The 14,867-nt window shown below is 45.7% G+C and overlaps 1 protein-coding gene across 4 annotated transcripts in view; it reads left to right on the top strand.

The window, feature by feature from the left end:
- cul9 (cullin 9) overlaps positions 1-14,867 on the top strand; it is a 131,540-nt gene that overhangs the window by 3,222 nt on the left and 113,451 nt on the right. For 3 of the 4 annotated variants that reach the window (XM_078398942.1, XM_078398943.1, XM_078398939.1), the window contains exon 2: positions 10,985-11,615. In XM_078398942.1, coding sequence (XP_078255068.1) covers positions 10,996-11,615 — 620 coding nt within the window. In that variant the 5' untranslated portion in view covers positions 10,985-10,995. Of the gene's footprint in view, positions 1-1,026; positions 1,095-10,984; positions 11,616-14,867 lie in introns of all 4 variants that reach the window. The other variant, XM_078398941.1, reaches the window with a different exon arrangement.

Genomic DNA, 14,867 nt, shown 5'->3' with positions numbered 1-14,867 from the left:
TGTCACATGGGGCATTTTAGAGCCATGATGATAGATAGGCTGCCAAATAAACTTCCCTCAGTGCCCCTCTTTGTTACCTCTTCAAAATGTGGGGCGGCACGCTCCCTTAGCGTGTCCAGGCAGAAATGTCTGGGAGTGGGCTCAACTGGGGAGATCTCGAAAGAACCACCAACAACTGAGTGAGATGGAGGACATTTGTCAATGGCCTATGCTCCCGAGAGGAGCAAATGGCTTAAGAAGAAGAAGAAGATGCTGCCTTAGCGCTTGCAATGCCGGAGACCTGGGTTTAATCCAGACTACGGGTGCTTTCTGTATGGAGTTTGCATGTTCTCCCCGTGACCGCGTGGGTTTTCTATCAGATCTTTGGTTTCCTCCCACTCTCCAAAGATGTACAGGTTTATAGGTTAATTGGCTTGGATTTGTATACTTGGTACAAGTGTAAATTGTCCCAAATGTGTATAGGCTTGTGTTAATATGCGGACTCGGTGGGATGAAGGGCCTGTTTCCGCGCAGTATCTCTAAACTAAACTAAAAACATTCATGTAAGTTAGTAATGCATAGGAAGGAACTGCAGATGTTGGTTTAAACCGAAGATAGACACAAAAAACTGCAGTAACTCAACAGGACAGGCAGCATCTCTGGAGAGTTAGTAAGCAGGCCCTTCCCTCAACTAATCGATTCTGGGTTTTCTTAATCATTGATTAATTTGTGCCTTGCAAATGGAGGTTTATAAAATTGATTCCAACAAATAGCTTAAACTAATTGGGCAATAATTATTTGGTTTATAGCCTCCATGTTTTTAAAGCTAAGTGATCTAACAATTATTTATTAACTGTCAAGTCCTCATTAGCAGTGGTAAAGCTAGAACTGAATATAACATTTGTTAATGTAATTAAATGTCACATCTGTCATAAGATAATTAGCTGCTTTTATATGTTTTCCATTATTCATATTGTTTTGAGAACAGATGGAACTTGTTCATTTGGGAGAGCAGATTTCTACTCAACTGTATTTGTTTAATTGCAGGATGGCCATGTGGATGAAGGACCAGTGGCATTCATGATTTTTTCCCCTGGACAAGTTGGCATTCCTAGGTAGAAACGAAACTATGTAGTGGAGAAAACGTTTTCTTCCATAATAAGGAATATAAAGTGGCTCAAATTCTAATAAACTAGATCTTTGAATGAAATCAACAAGTGATCTGTGTGTGTGTATTTTATTCACACACATGCTCACACGCACCTGAAACACTGTGTTCATATTGTTGATCTCTTTCAAAGATCTAGTTTATCAGAATTTGACCCACCTTATATTCCTTATTATGAAAGGAATCATTTTAACAAGAAGAAACGTGTGTTTGATTGATTGTTCATTTTATTCACAATAATAGTTACTTTTGCCGCAGGATTCTCAAAGTTAAATGTCTTTTTATTAGTTTTTGTTACTTAGTTTAGTTTAGTGATACAATCAAGAAACAGGCCCTTTGGCCCACCGAGCCCACACCGACCATCGATCCTCGTACACTAGCGCTATCCTACCCAGAGGGAACAATTTACAATTTTTACTGAAATCAAAGTAGCCTGTAAACCTATACGTGTGGGAGGGAACCGGAGCAACTGGGGAATACCCACACGGTAACGGTGAGAACATACAAACTCCGTACCGACAGTACCTGTAGTCAGGGTCAAACCTGGGTCTCTGGCGCTGTAAAGTAGCAACTCTACCGCTGCGCCACTGTGCCGCCCTGCAAGCTATAATTAAGAGACAATGGTGTCTGATTGTTGTGGGATGTTTATATGAAAACAATTTTTCCCCCCTACACTGCTTAAATCCAAGGCAGCTTTTTTTTTTTTCTGCTCGTGAATTTCCAAAGTAACTTTTAAATGGTTCTCTAGTTCCTGATTAAAATCACATTATAATCAATTCAACCAGCATCATGTAAATAGTCTTCCCGAGTTCATCACTTGTGTTATAACCAATTTGTGCAATGGCATGTTATAGCAGAACTACCTCTACCCAGATTTGGATTCCCCATTGGCAAAGATATTCAGCAAGAATATAAACAAAAAATAATTGTTGAACCAACTAAATTGATAATAGAATTAATCATAACTTGAGCCAAGTAAGATGTTACAAGAGGAGAATGGAGATGTTAAGATGTGGAAACTTAGAGGAAATATTAGAGTGTGTTAGACTGCTTATGTTCAATGGCTAATATATGGTGAGGCAGGCGAATGGCTGTTAATATACTCTTGATCAAAGTTAGATCAATCAGGAAGGTTCTTTATTGTCACATGTACCTCGATGCAGTGAAATGATTGGTTTTGCTTACAATTCAGTAAAAACATAGTATGCATAAGCACAGTCATAAATAAGTACAAAAGTGCAACAATGGTAGTGTAAGAATAGTAGACAAGTGAGTAAGCAGGCAGTAAGCAGTCACCAAATTTGTGGCAAATTTGTGCCCTTCAAGTTTTGTTCTTAAAAATATAGTGCCTTGACCTAGAAGGTCCATTGTCCTGTGTCGGAGTTGGCTTGGCATGGGGATGCTGTTGGTGTCCTCTGCTGCTGTAGTGGGCTCGGCCTCTAGTGGCCCCTGATTCGCGTGGTTCCCTGGCTGCTGCAGATCGCTCTTGACTGCTGCAGACGTTAGAGGTGAGCTTTTCGTGTTTGAGGCTCTGATATTCTGGAAGCTGACAGGTCAGGAAGGGCAGCGGGGTTAATGGATATTAGACGTGGAGGGGAATTAATTATAGTCAGAGTAAATTTAGATGAGTTGTAGAGGCTCACGTGTTGTATAAACACTCAGTTTAATATTTAAACGATACAGCTCAACAATGAGTACAAGAGGGCAAGGTGTGTGTTAAAATGTTGACTGAGAGGTGAAGACTAGCTCTGTCGTGCGCTGCACACCGCCAGCAGACCACCTAGGTCAGCGTTGATTAGTTGGCCCAGATCACGCCAGGTCCATGCGAGTGCTTGAGCTCGACGGACGACGGTTTGAGACCAAAGTGGCTCGGCCCGCCACATGATCCCCCCAGAACCGGAGTATTGGAGGCGGCTAGGCTGTCGAGTGAGGTGGCCTGATCTTATGTACGTATCTCCTGTGTTCGGGGTTGCAGCTGGTTGAGTTGATGGCGGGTTTGGTCGTGATGGTGGACGCCCTCTGCTGCGGGGTTATGCCACCTGCACTGGTTGGTCAATGTCCAAGTGTGCCGGCTTAAACGGTCAACAGAGACAGTCTCGTGTCTGACGCCCATGTCGATGATGCAAGTCGTGATATCATTTTGCAGTACTCGGAAGGGTCCCTTGTAAGGCTTTTGCAGTGGTGTACGGTGGGAATCTCGATGAAGGAAGACGTACTGGCAGTCCTGGAGGTCGGGTGGGACGTACGTGGTTGTGAGACCATGTCGGGACGTTGGGACTGGAGGGAGCGTGCCCACCTTCTCACTGAGGCACGTCAGCATGGTCGTGGGCGGTTCTTGATGTCCACGCGCCGCTGGGATGAAGTCCCCTTGGACTGTAAGCGGAGCGCCGTACACCAGCCTGGCCGAGGAAGTTGCCAGGTCCTCTTTTGGGGCAGTGCATATGCCTAGCATGACCCACCGTAATTCGTCCATCCAGTCCGGGCCCGTGAGCCGTGCCTTGAGGGATGCCTTCATGTGCCAGTGAAAACCTTCCACTAGGCCGTTTGCTTTCGGGTGGTAGGCCGTTGTGTGGTTCAGCTTAGTGCCAAGCAGCCGGGCCATTGCTGACCACAGCTCGGAGGAGAACTGCACACCTCTGTTGGAGATGTCCGCCGACACGCCAAAGCGGGCGATCCAGTGGGTGGTAAGAGCACGTGCACAGGTCGCAGTGGAGGTATCTGAGAGCGGGATGGCTTCCAGCCATCTCATGAATCTGTCCATGATGGTGAAGAGGTGAGTGACACCTCTGGATGGGGGCAGCGGTCTAATGGGGGCAGCGGCACGGTAGCGCAGCGGTAGAGTTGCTGCTTTACAGCGAATGCAGCGCCGGAGACTCAGGTTCGATCCTGACTACGGGTGCTGCACTGTAAGGAATTTGTACGTTCTCCCCGTGACCTGCGTGGGTTTTCTCCGAGATCTTCGGTATCCTGCCACACTCCAAAGACGTACAGGTATGTAGGTTAATTGGCTGGGTAAAATGTAAAAATTGTCCCTAGTGGGTGTAGGATAGTGTTAATGTGCGGGGATCGCTGGGCGGTGCGGACTTGGTGGGCCGAAAAGGCCTGTTTCCGCGCTGTATATATATGATATGATATGATAACAATGTCGACGTGGATATGGTTGAAACGACGATGTGTCAGTGCAAAGTCCTGCAGCGGCACCTTGATGTGTCGCTGAATCTTGGAGATTTGACGGGATGCACACTCTGGCCCAGTTACCGACCTGTTTGCGCAACCCATGCTACATGAACTTGGCTGCCATCAGTGCCTTTGTTGTCCAGATGGAAGGGTGAGCTAGGCCATGAACCAGGCAGCGGAGATAATGGGTCTTGGCTGTCCAGTAGACACGTCGCAGAGGAGTGTGGTGTCAGCGGGCCCAAATCGCACATCCTCCAACCGCAGGCCTGAGATGGTGGTGCGGGAGGCGAGCATCTCTTCATCCTCTTGCTGGCCAGCCACCATGGCCGTGGAGCCTCCACGCCTGGGCCAAAGCGTTGATGGCATTGATGGCGGTGCGGGACAACGCATCTATGACTTGGTTGCTCTTGCTGCGATGTGCTGGACGCAAGTTGTGTATTCTGAGATGTAGGTCAGGTGGCGCTGCTGTCGGGATGACCAAGGATCAGACACTTTGGCAAAGTCAAACATGAGTGGCTTGTGGTCGGTGAAAGCTGCAAAATCCCTGCCCTCGAGGAAGTAGTGGAAATGCCGGATGGCCAGGTAGAGAGCGAGGAGCTCCCATTCGAAAGCACTGCAGAGCTGCCGGAGGTATGTGCGATGTTCCTGGCGAGAGCGGCTGGCGACGAGGATGCGTCAAGGTAGATGAACACGAAGTCCAACCCGCGGCCCACCCTGTCCATGAGCCGTTGGAAATCTTGGGCGGCGTATTTGAGGCCGAAAGGCATGCGAAGGAACTCAAAGAGCCCGAACGGGGTGATGAGGGCCGTCTTGGGGATGTCGTCTGGGTGCACCGGAATCTGATGGTAGCCGCGTACCAGGTCGATCTTGGAAAAAACCTTGGCACTCTCCAGGTTTGCTGTGAAGTCCTGGATGTGAGGGACAGGGTGCCGGTCGGCTGTTGTGACTTTGTTGAGACGGCGGTAGTCCCCACAGGGTCTCCAGCCCCCAGCCGCCTTGCGGATCAGGTAAAGCGGGGATGCCCACGGGCTGTCTGACTGGCGCACAATGCTCATTTCCTCCATCTTGCGGAACTTGTCTTTGCCCAGTTGGAGCTTGTCGGAGGGCAGCCTGCATGCGCGTGCATGGAGTGGCAGTCTGGTGGTGGGGATATGGTGCTTCACCCCATGCTTGGGGCTGGCCGTTGTGAACTGGGGAGTTATGATGTCAGGGAAATCGGCAAAGATCCTGGCTTACTCGTTGTCGGAGAAGGTCACCAAGCCAAGGTGGGACGCAGTCAATTCGGCGTGGCACAAGGCGATCAACTCGACATCTCAGAATTAACGAGACATTGTCCTTTCACGTCGACCAGCAGGGAGTGCGCCCGGAGGAAGTCGGCGCTCAGCAGCGGTTGTGAGACGTCGGTGATGGTAATGTTTCACTTGAAGCGACAGGAGTTAAAGTTCTGATGTTGCTGCTGTAGGCGGCGGTCAGGGGAGCCCCTCCTTTCCGGAACGAGTGTCGGTGCCCGAGGAGGACAAAACACTGACCTCCGCTCCCGTGTCAACGAGAAAGCGCCGCCCCGAATGACGATCTCGGGTGTAGAGGCGATGTTTTTGGCCGGGCGCAGTCGACACTTCCGACGGCCGGCCGATGCGTTTCCCAGATGCGTGCAGGGTGGTCGGCATCGACGGGCCACGGAGCCCCACCTTTGGTGGTAGTAGCACCACTTGTCCTTGCTGGCGCCGCTCGTGGCCGACGTCACTGCCGCTCATTCCGTGGAGGCCCGTATGACCTGCCGAGGCAAGGCCGACACCTGACTGATGGTGGCTCCACCTGCTACTTGGCCTGCCACAACACCTCTGCACGGGCTGCCAGCCTTCGGGGGTCGGTGAAATCGTCATCTGCAAGGAACAGGCTGATGTCTCAGGCATCTGCTCGAGGAAGATCTTTCCGAAAAGGAGGCAAGTCTTGTGTCCTTCCATCAGGGCGAGCATTTCGTACATGAGCACGGGCGGTTTGCGGTTTCCTAGGCCATCCATGTGCAGGAGTTTTGCCGCCCTATCGCGGCAGCTGAGACCGAAAGTGTCATTGAGGAGTGTTCTGATCCCTTTGTACTTGTCGGCTGGTGGCTGGCGAAGTTAATCGACCTGGCGCCCGGCGGTGTCCTGGTCCAGCTCACTGACCACATAGTAGTACTTGGTGACATCAGCAGTTATCTGGCGGATGTGGAATTGGGCTTCGGCTTGTTCAAACCACACTTGGGGCTGTGATGTCCAGAAGGTGGACAGTTTGAGTGAAACTGCGTTCTGCTGATCTGGGTTGTCTCCTCCAGGCATGATGAAATCCAAAAGAGGCTGTTTTGGATTGTCAGGGTCACCACTGTAGAGGTTCATCTGGTGTATAAATACTCAGTTTAATATTTAAACGATACAGCTCAACAATTAGTACAAGAGGGCAAGGTGTGTGTTGACGTGTTGACTGTGAGGTGAAGACTAGCTCCGTCGTCCACTGCACACCGGCAGCAGACCACCCAGGTTGGTGTTGATTGATTGGTTGGCTCGGATCACGCCAGGTCCATGCTCGACGAACGACGGCCCGCCACAGAGTAGACATTGAGAGATAGGGTAGTAGAAAGGTGTGATAATCGGCCCAAAAAACAATGAAGGTTTCAGCTTCAAGAAGATTGAGTGCAGCTGGATTTCATAGTCCAAATGAGAAATGAGTGTCAAAAACTAAATATGGGATTGGGAACAATGTGGCCCAGTCTGGGACAGGAATGGAAGCTGAGGATTTGCTGCAAAAGCAAACGAATTAACCTTTGCTTGTCCATAAAACGAAGCACTGGAGGACCTCAGCAGGTCTAGCAGCATCTGTGAGAAGAATGGGCTGATGACCTGGTGTAACTGGGAGAGCAGGAGTACTTGGCAGTCAATATTCCAGCCTGTGGGCGGCTGAGGAAGCTGTAGGAATTGGCAGAGTTGGAAGTGGCTGGGAAGTCGGAGGATCTGGTGAAGTCTGCAGCCTCAGCTTGCTTAGTTTGTCCATGTAGCAGCATCTGACATCTGCAATATTTAACAGACACTGAGTCTGTTTTATAAGGGTACACCATAACAATATCAGTCATTAATAAAACATTGGATAAGTGGAGGATTACATATATAAACATTGATGTAATTACTTTGGCGAGAGTAGATAATGTAATTTATAAAACGTTAATGATCTTGTATTGGTCAGAGGCAAAGCAAAAATTGTCACTTCTTAACGATTTCTGGAACTTGCTTTGTAGTTTGTGTTTAACGCGAGTCTTTCCATAACTAAAGGTATTGTTTGCAGAGATTCCTGATTCCCCAGCAAATCTTTACACCAGGGTGCGTGCTGATAAAAGGAGAGATTTTATTTTTACAGGATTCCTCCTGTAGTCACAGGAATACGAGTCAATATGCACAAACTCTTATGGAAGTTAATTAATGATGTAGTGCAAAGTTCCAGTGAACAAGTAGGTGATGCCTTCTCTTTTTGAATGAAATGAATCATTCCCAATCAAAGTGCAACCTGCCTCTGAATTTACTGACCAAAGTGTAATTGAAGGTTTAGAGTTTTATTGTTGTGTGACTGTAGTTACATCTTCATTTTTAAACTGTAGAGACTGAAGATGATCTGTTGCTGTTTAGTCTGGGTTGAGTGAGCAAATGTTATAGTGGAAGCATCCTTCGCTTGGCTGCAGGTTTATGAATGGGCTGTCTGATTTTTACTGGAAGTAGAATTTCCATGGCAGATAGGGGGAGCACTGCCAATTCTCAGTGAAATAATTTCTGTCTAAATACCATTTAAGAGAGGTATTGAAGGTTGTGAAACTTCTCAACCATCAAAGAATTTACGTGTCAATAAATAGAAACTATTAAAACTTGGGAATTGCTTTCTTTTAAACTAAAAATCAGAAAATGTGGAAATAGTGGAACGTTGATGTGAAATGTTAACACTGTTAATCTCTCCACAGGATGCGCTGATCCAATGATTTGCAGCAGTTTCTATTTAAATTTCAAATTTTCAGTATATCCAGTAGTTCGTATTATTGCCCACTATTATAGTAAAACAGGAAGATTAATGTGGTAATTGACTCAAACTTTCTAATTCCAACTTAATATCTGCTAACGTAATTAGCGTGATCACAGGAACCTTGCTTTTAGGTGCTTGTGCAGTTATTTTCCATGTTCAGTTATTTGAATTGTTCTAGAAGGTAGTTGGTTTCTTGTCCAGGCTCAGAATTATTCCCTTACGTACTTTCTTCTTCTTTGGCATTTGTCCTTGGACTTTGCACAGAGGTTACTCCTCAGGTGAGCACTGACTGGACTGTCTAAAAATCCTGGACTCAAAGGCTTTGCCAAATGATTTGTTTAGTTTAGAGATACAGCGCGGAAACAGGCCCTTCGGCCCACTGGGTCCGCGCTGACCAGCGATCCCCGTTTGTTTAGCAATAAATCATTATTCTGATTCAAGATCTTGTGTGTGTCTTGACTCAGTACTCAATAGTAGTTTAAGAACTCAATTTCTTTTATTCTCATTTACATAAATAGCCTGAGATTTTAAAAATTAATTTAATCAGTATAGCCATAAATTTAGAGCCCTTCAAGTGGCGGCGCCTAACGGCAGCGGCTGACTAGCAGTCTGTCCGTCTTTTTTTCCCCTTTTTTTGTTGTGTGTCGGTGTTGGGATGGTTTTTATATATATTTTTTTGGTTGTGTATGTGTGGGAGGGGGTGGTGGTGTGGGGGGGGGGGAACTTTTCTCTTCCTCACGGCGCGGGGTGCAGCTCGGCTGCGGGGCCTAACATCGCCCGCTGCGGCTCGGCCGCTGGACTTTACATCCCGGTGCGGCTTGGCCGCTGGACTTTACATCCCGGTGTGGCTTGGCCGCTGGACTTAACAGTGCCCGGTGCAGTTCGGCTGCGGGGCCTAACATCGCCCGCTGCGGCTCGGCCGCTGGACTTTACATCCCGGTGCGGCTTGGCCGCTGGACTTAACAGTGCCCGGTGCAGCTCGGCTGCGGGGCCTAACATCGCCCGGTGCAGCTCGGCCGCGGGGCTTAACATCGCCCGGTGCAGCTCGGCTGCGGGGCTTTTCATCGCTGGTGCGGCTCGGCTGCGGACTTAACATCGCCCGGTGCGGCTCGACCACGGGACTTAGCTGCGCAAGGCTTGGTCGCGGGCCTTTCATCGCCAGGTTCGGCCGCGAGACGTTTCAGCGCCCGGTGCGGGGACTGTGCGGGTCGGTCGGGGACGAGCTGTCTGTCCGTGGGCGTGGGGAAGAGAGTGGAAGTTTTGTTGCCTCCATCACAGTGAGGGGGTGTTTGGAGTCACTGATGGACGTTTGTGTTGGGGTTATGTGTCTTGTGTTCTTTTTTTTTTTCTATGACTGCTATGTAGTTTCGTTCGGTACTTCGGTACCGAACGACAAATAAAGCTCTGTTATACCTGTTATACCTGTTATTGCCTACTTTGCTTTTTATTTTTCCTTAAAAGTGATTACCCTGAGTTCCAGTTCTGGGCTTTGTCAGTGATTGTCGATTGGATTAGTTTATGTAGCAATATGGGTATGACATGAGTGCAATCAAGTCTGAATACGGAGAGATTACAGATATTTAATCTGGACAAGTGTACATTAGATACCAGGACCCTTAGGAGCATTGATGCACAGAGGTTTCTTGTGATGTATGCCTATAGCTCCCTGAAAGTGGTAACATGGCATGATATGGGAGTACAGCATGCTTGCTTAATCCATTGGGATATTAAGTACAATATTTATGAAGTTGTGATGCAGCTGTATAAAACTTTGGTTTGGCCACATTTATGCCATAGAGTGCTATTCTGGTCACCACATTACAGAAAGGAAGAGGGTGCTCTGGGGGGTGCCAAAGTAGTTCACTAGAATGTTTTGTTGGAAAACTAGGCTTGTTTTCCCTGCTGAGGGGTGACCCGTAAAAGTATATAAAATGATTGAAGTTATAGATAGAATCGTTTTCCCAGCCTAGAAATGTCAAATACTGGATGGTTTGAGGGGGCAGGAGTGAGGATGAGAGTTTAAAGCAGATTCAGATGGTAATTTGTTCACACATGGGCTGGTACACTGCCTGGTGCGATGGTGGAAGCAGACACTGGAGCTACATTTAAGAGGCAGAGAGATTAAAAGGGAATAGAGGGTTACAGCCATGTGTAGGGCTGCAAATGGGCTGTACAGTTTAGATTGGCATTGTGGTTGGCGATGACGTGGTGGGGTGAAGGGCTTGTTCCTGTATTGTACGACGTTCCTGTTCTGTGTTCTATTTCATATTTTTCTGAGCTGTATGAATTCCAAACCTACAGTAGGGACTTTGTTTTGAATTGAGATTAGACTAAAGTTCTTGTGTATTCAGTATGTCCTTATGTTGGCAAGATTGCTAATCTATTTAATTCTTGCTGCTCTCAAAAATCTACTCACAACTGCAACTAATGTCAGATCAACAGAAGAGCTAAAATGTCGTTGCACTTTTAACAATAAGTTGTAATACAGTAAACTGATTCCAGCAAGGCGTGAGTTATAGTCAAACTTGGGATCCGAGCCCCAAATATTTGGCATCTGTTGGAAAATAGCAGTTAAATATTGAAGAAACTATGCTGCAAAGATATTTGTGCCTTTTTGTTCAGGTACTGACGAAATGGGAGAGCGACGTAGCAAAAACCTTCTGGTCCAGCTGGGGCCCAAAATGCAGGCATATCCTGAAGAACTGATCCGACAGCGCCGATCACCAGATGGTCTTACAGAGTACCTCATCCGCTGGAATGTACTCACTATAGATGACGGTGACGGTGGAGGTGGAGGCAGCAGGAACAATGGAGGAAACAGTTCCAGTGACAACAAAGCAGACAATATTTTAATGTGGATGTCAGCTGAAGATGTGTATGCCAACTGCCCTACACTCCTTGGGAAACGGAAACCTGAGAGTCAGAGGGTGAAAGTAGAACAGGAGCCAGTGAATGTTGACTCGGATGTCACGTTTGACGATGTAGAGTTACTTGACATGAAGGAAGACGTCAAACATTTAGTACAAAGAGCAAGGAGGCAGATGTCTTGCATATCTGGGCCAGACTCATCCCTGAACATTTCACACACAATTCATATTCTGAGTGCCTACGCTGGTATCGGTTCACTAGTTGGTGTGTTTAAAGAGACGGGAGCTTTGGACGTGCTTATGGAATTACTCTGTAACAAGGAAACACAGACGCGCAGAAGTGCTGGAAAGATGCTCCGTGCTCTCGCTTCACACGATGCAGGTAGGTTGTTTATAATTAAATAACATGTCAAGCACTGTATGACTTGGTATGACATTAATGGAAAGGTCTGAATGTTAGACAACAGTTGGCTTAAAATAATTTGCCCATTGTAGGGCTCAAAGATTGGAATGAATTAAATTGTACATACGAATACCCTTGAAAGAGATTCCTCATATTTTAATGTGACACTTTAAAGATTGTCTATGAGAGAAGATCATAGGAAGTAGGAGTAAGCCATTCAGCACCTCAAAATTACGCTGCCATTTTGGCCCAACATTTCACAAGTCCACTCTTCTGCCTGTTCCCCATCAGCCTTAATTTCATTGCTCAGTTTCTAGTTCTAAACTCTCCCATGAGAGCCAAGATCCTCTTGAATTGTGTATTTCATGAGATTGCCTCTCATTCGTATAAACTCTGAGTTGAGTTTCAGCCTGTTTAACCTGTCCATGTAGGGTAATTCCTCTGAGGATCACAAGCTGCAAATGTGAAAATGCCGTCTCCCCACCTTATTTCCACTTGCTGTTTCCTGCCATTAATCAACCCATAGCTTATGTTAATGTATTACCTTCAATAGAATGGGTTCCTAATATTACACCCAATTCTCATTAATAAAATTGCTTATCTCCTTTTGCCTTAGTAACAGGTGTTTTTATGGATGTGTTTGTGCAAGCTAAAAGAATCTGAGTTGGACAAAAGCCACTTACATTAATTTTTATGTTGAAGGGTGAATGATTTGATCTCCTGCACAAATCATTTGTCTTTTCCTTTTTCAAAGAATCATTGGCATATTTGGTTCTTTATGTCTCTTTTTAAGTGCTATCCAGTTAGTTCTGGGACCCTGACTCCTCTCTTCTGCCCTCACTGACAATAAAACCAGTTCTTCGCTCATCTATATGTTCCTGACTCACTTACCTGTGAGAATAATTTCTCTATCAGTTCCATCAAGAGCATATTATTTTATGTGCGTCAGTCAAATCTCTCAATAACCGTAGAGCTCAAAATATTAAGGCCCCTGTTAGGAATCTTGGTTGGATTTGATATAAACATGGTGGGAGATTAAGATGTTATGGGATGGAGCCCAAGCTGGCTATGGAAGTGTGATAGGTGAGTGCAGTGTAGCAGGAACCTTTCCAAAGTAGCAGGCAAAATGGCAAAACTTTATCTAAAAAAATACTCAAAACAGTTAATCAGTTATCATTGTATTCTGCAATGAACATATTTCAGTGGTCCTGACCTGACCTGCCCATACCATTTTACAAATAAATGTAGCCTCATTTTTTAAATCTGTCTTGAATGTAGCATTTCTCAATTTATAATCTTTCCATTTATATAGCTAAATATTAACTTCTGTGCTCAAAGTCCCTATGCTTTTTTGATTTAGATTCTTAATTTGGATTGCAGAATATATTTAACTTTTTTTCTTCTGTGAAACAATGATGATAGATTCTGCATTTTATCTCACTTCTGGGTCCCATTGATGATCAAATCACAACGATCTGGGGAAGTGGGATGTGCTCTGGGTTGCTATAATGGATTTCCTCATTGTCATGGAGTCATAGAGAGATATAGCACAAAAAAAGGTCCATTGGCCTATAGAATCCACAACAAACATCAACCATCCATTTATACTAATCCATTAATCCCATGGTACAAGAAGTAGATGCTAGGCCATTAACGGCTCATTCCTCATGGAGGGTAATTTAGGGTTGAGGAAGGAGGAAAATATTTTAGAGACACCTGTGTGGAAAATCTCATTGGAGCAGATACTGGTTAAACTTAAGGAAATGATTTATTTGTCAAGTCCTCTGAGAGTTTTATATCTCACTCGGATTGCCTCCAGTGCAGAGGGAACACGGCTACAGCTAGTAGAACCGCTGCCTCTCGGTTTCAGAGACTTGGTTCAATCCTGCCCTCTGGTGCTAAATGTGTGGAGCTTGCACGTTCTCCTGTGGTCATGTGGTTTACCCCAGGGCCTCTTGTTTTCTCCCACATTCCAAAGGTGTGGGTTGGTTGATTAATTGGCCACTATAAATTGCTCCTACAATGTGTATCTCTTTAAGTCACCTTTCATTGTTTCTTAAAACGTTTTTTTAATTGCTGATACAAAATATGCATTTCACCCCCATGATTCATTAAGAAATCTTTGAGCATTTAATGAATGGACTAATGCTATTACAGTTTTTCATAGGATTGAGCAAATGGATTATTTATAATGATGTCTGACCTGCAGCTCATTGCTCAAAAACAAGCTCTGGCATTTGGCAAAGTAGCGTATACTTTGATTTGTCAAAGTAGCATATAATCAGCAATGTTTGTAGCAGTGATTCAGCTACAGTCTCACAGCAATATGGATTACCGGTTTAATTTGCCACATTGGTGTGAATCTTGCTAATTAGAACAGCTAATATTCTTGCAATACTGCCACTTGCCCCCAAAGGCCTCCAAAAACTACATTTACATCTCTCTAAAATTGATATTTGCCATCTTCTTTCAGTGGACTTGCAAGCCACATAACTGCAAAGGTAAATGCTAAATTGATGAACTACTGTAACATCAGTGAGGAAATTGCACTAATTGTCTCCTTAATATTATTTTACTACACTGCAGAGTGTTCTGAGACAGTGAGATCTGGGAGCAAAGGTGCATGGTTCCCTGAAAGTAGCAGAACAGGTGGGCAGTGAAGAAAGTGGGAATGGTATTTACAGAAGATGGGACAGCATGTTGCAGCTGTACAAGTCATTAGACCATAGGAAGGATGGCATTAAGATGGAAAGGGTGCAGAAGGGATACACTGGGGAGTTAGCAGAACTTGCGGGCTTTGGTCCATTATATGAGGAAGAGGTGACTTTATTGAAGTAAACAAAACACTCCAGCCCAAAACTGCTCACAATATTCCAAATGTGGCCTGACCAGCTGCAATATGATGTCCCATCTTCTGTAAAGCCTCAGCATTACATGTAAGCAGGAACTGCAGAAGCTTAAACCGATGATAGACACAAAGAGCTGGAGTAACTCAGTGGGACAGGCAGCATCTCTGGAAAGAAGGAATGGGTGACGTTTTGGGTTGAGACCCCTCTTCATCGTCAACATCCTTGCTTCTATATTTTATTCCTCTCAAAATGATTGCTAATATTGCATCTGCCTTGCTTACTTCCGACTCAATCTGCAAATTAACCTTTTGGGAATCCTGCACCGGCACTTTCAAGTCCTTTTGCAGCTCAGATTTATGAATCCTCTCCCCATTTAGAAAATAGTC

The sequence above is a fragment of the Rhinoraja longicauda genome, chromosome 5, assembly GCF_053455715.1.
Source record: "Rhinoraja longicauda isolate Sanriku21f chromosome 5, sRhiLon1.1, whole genome shotgun sequence".
In the NCBI taxonomy this organism is placed as follows: Eukaryota; Metazoa; Chordata; class Chondrichthyes; order Rajiformes; family Arhynchobatidae; genus Rhinoraja; species Rhinoraja longicauda.
This window is presented reverse-complemented; position numbering and strand designations above follow the sequence as displayed.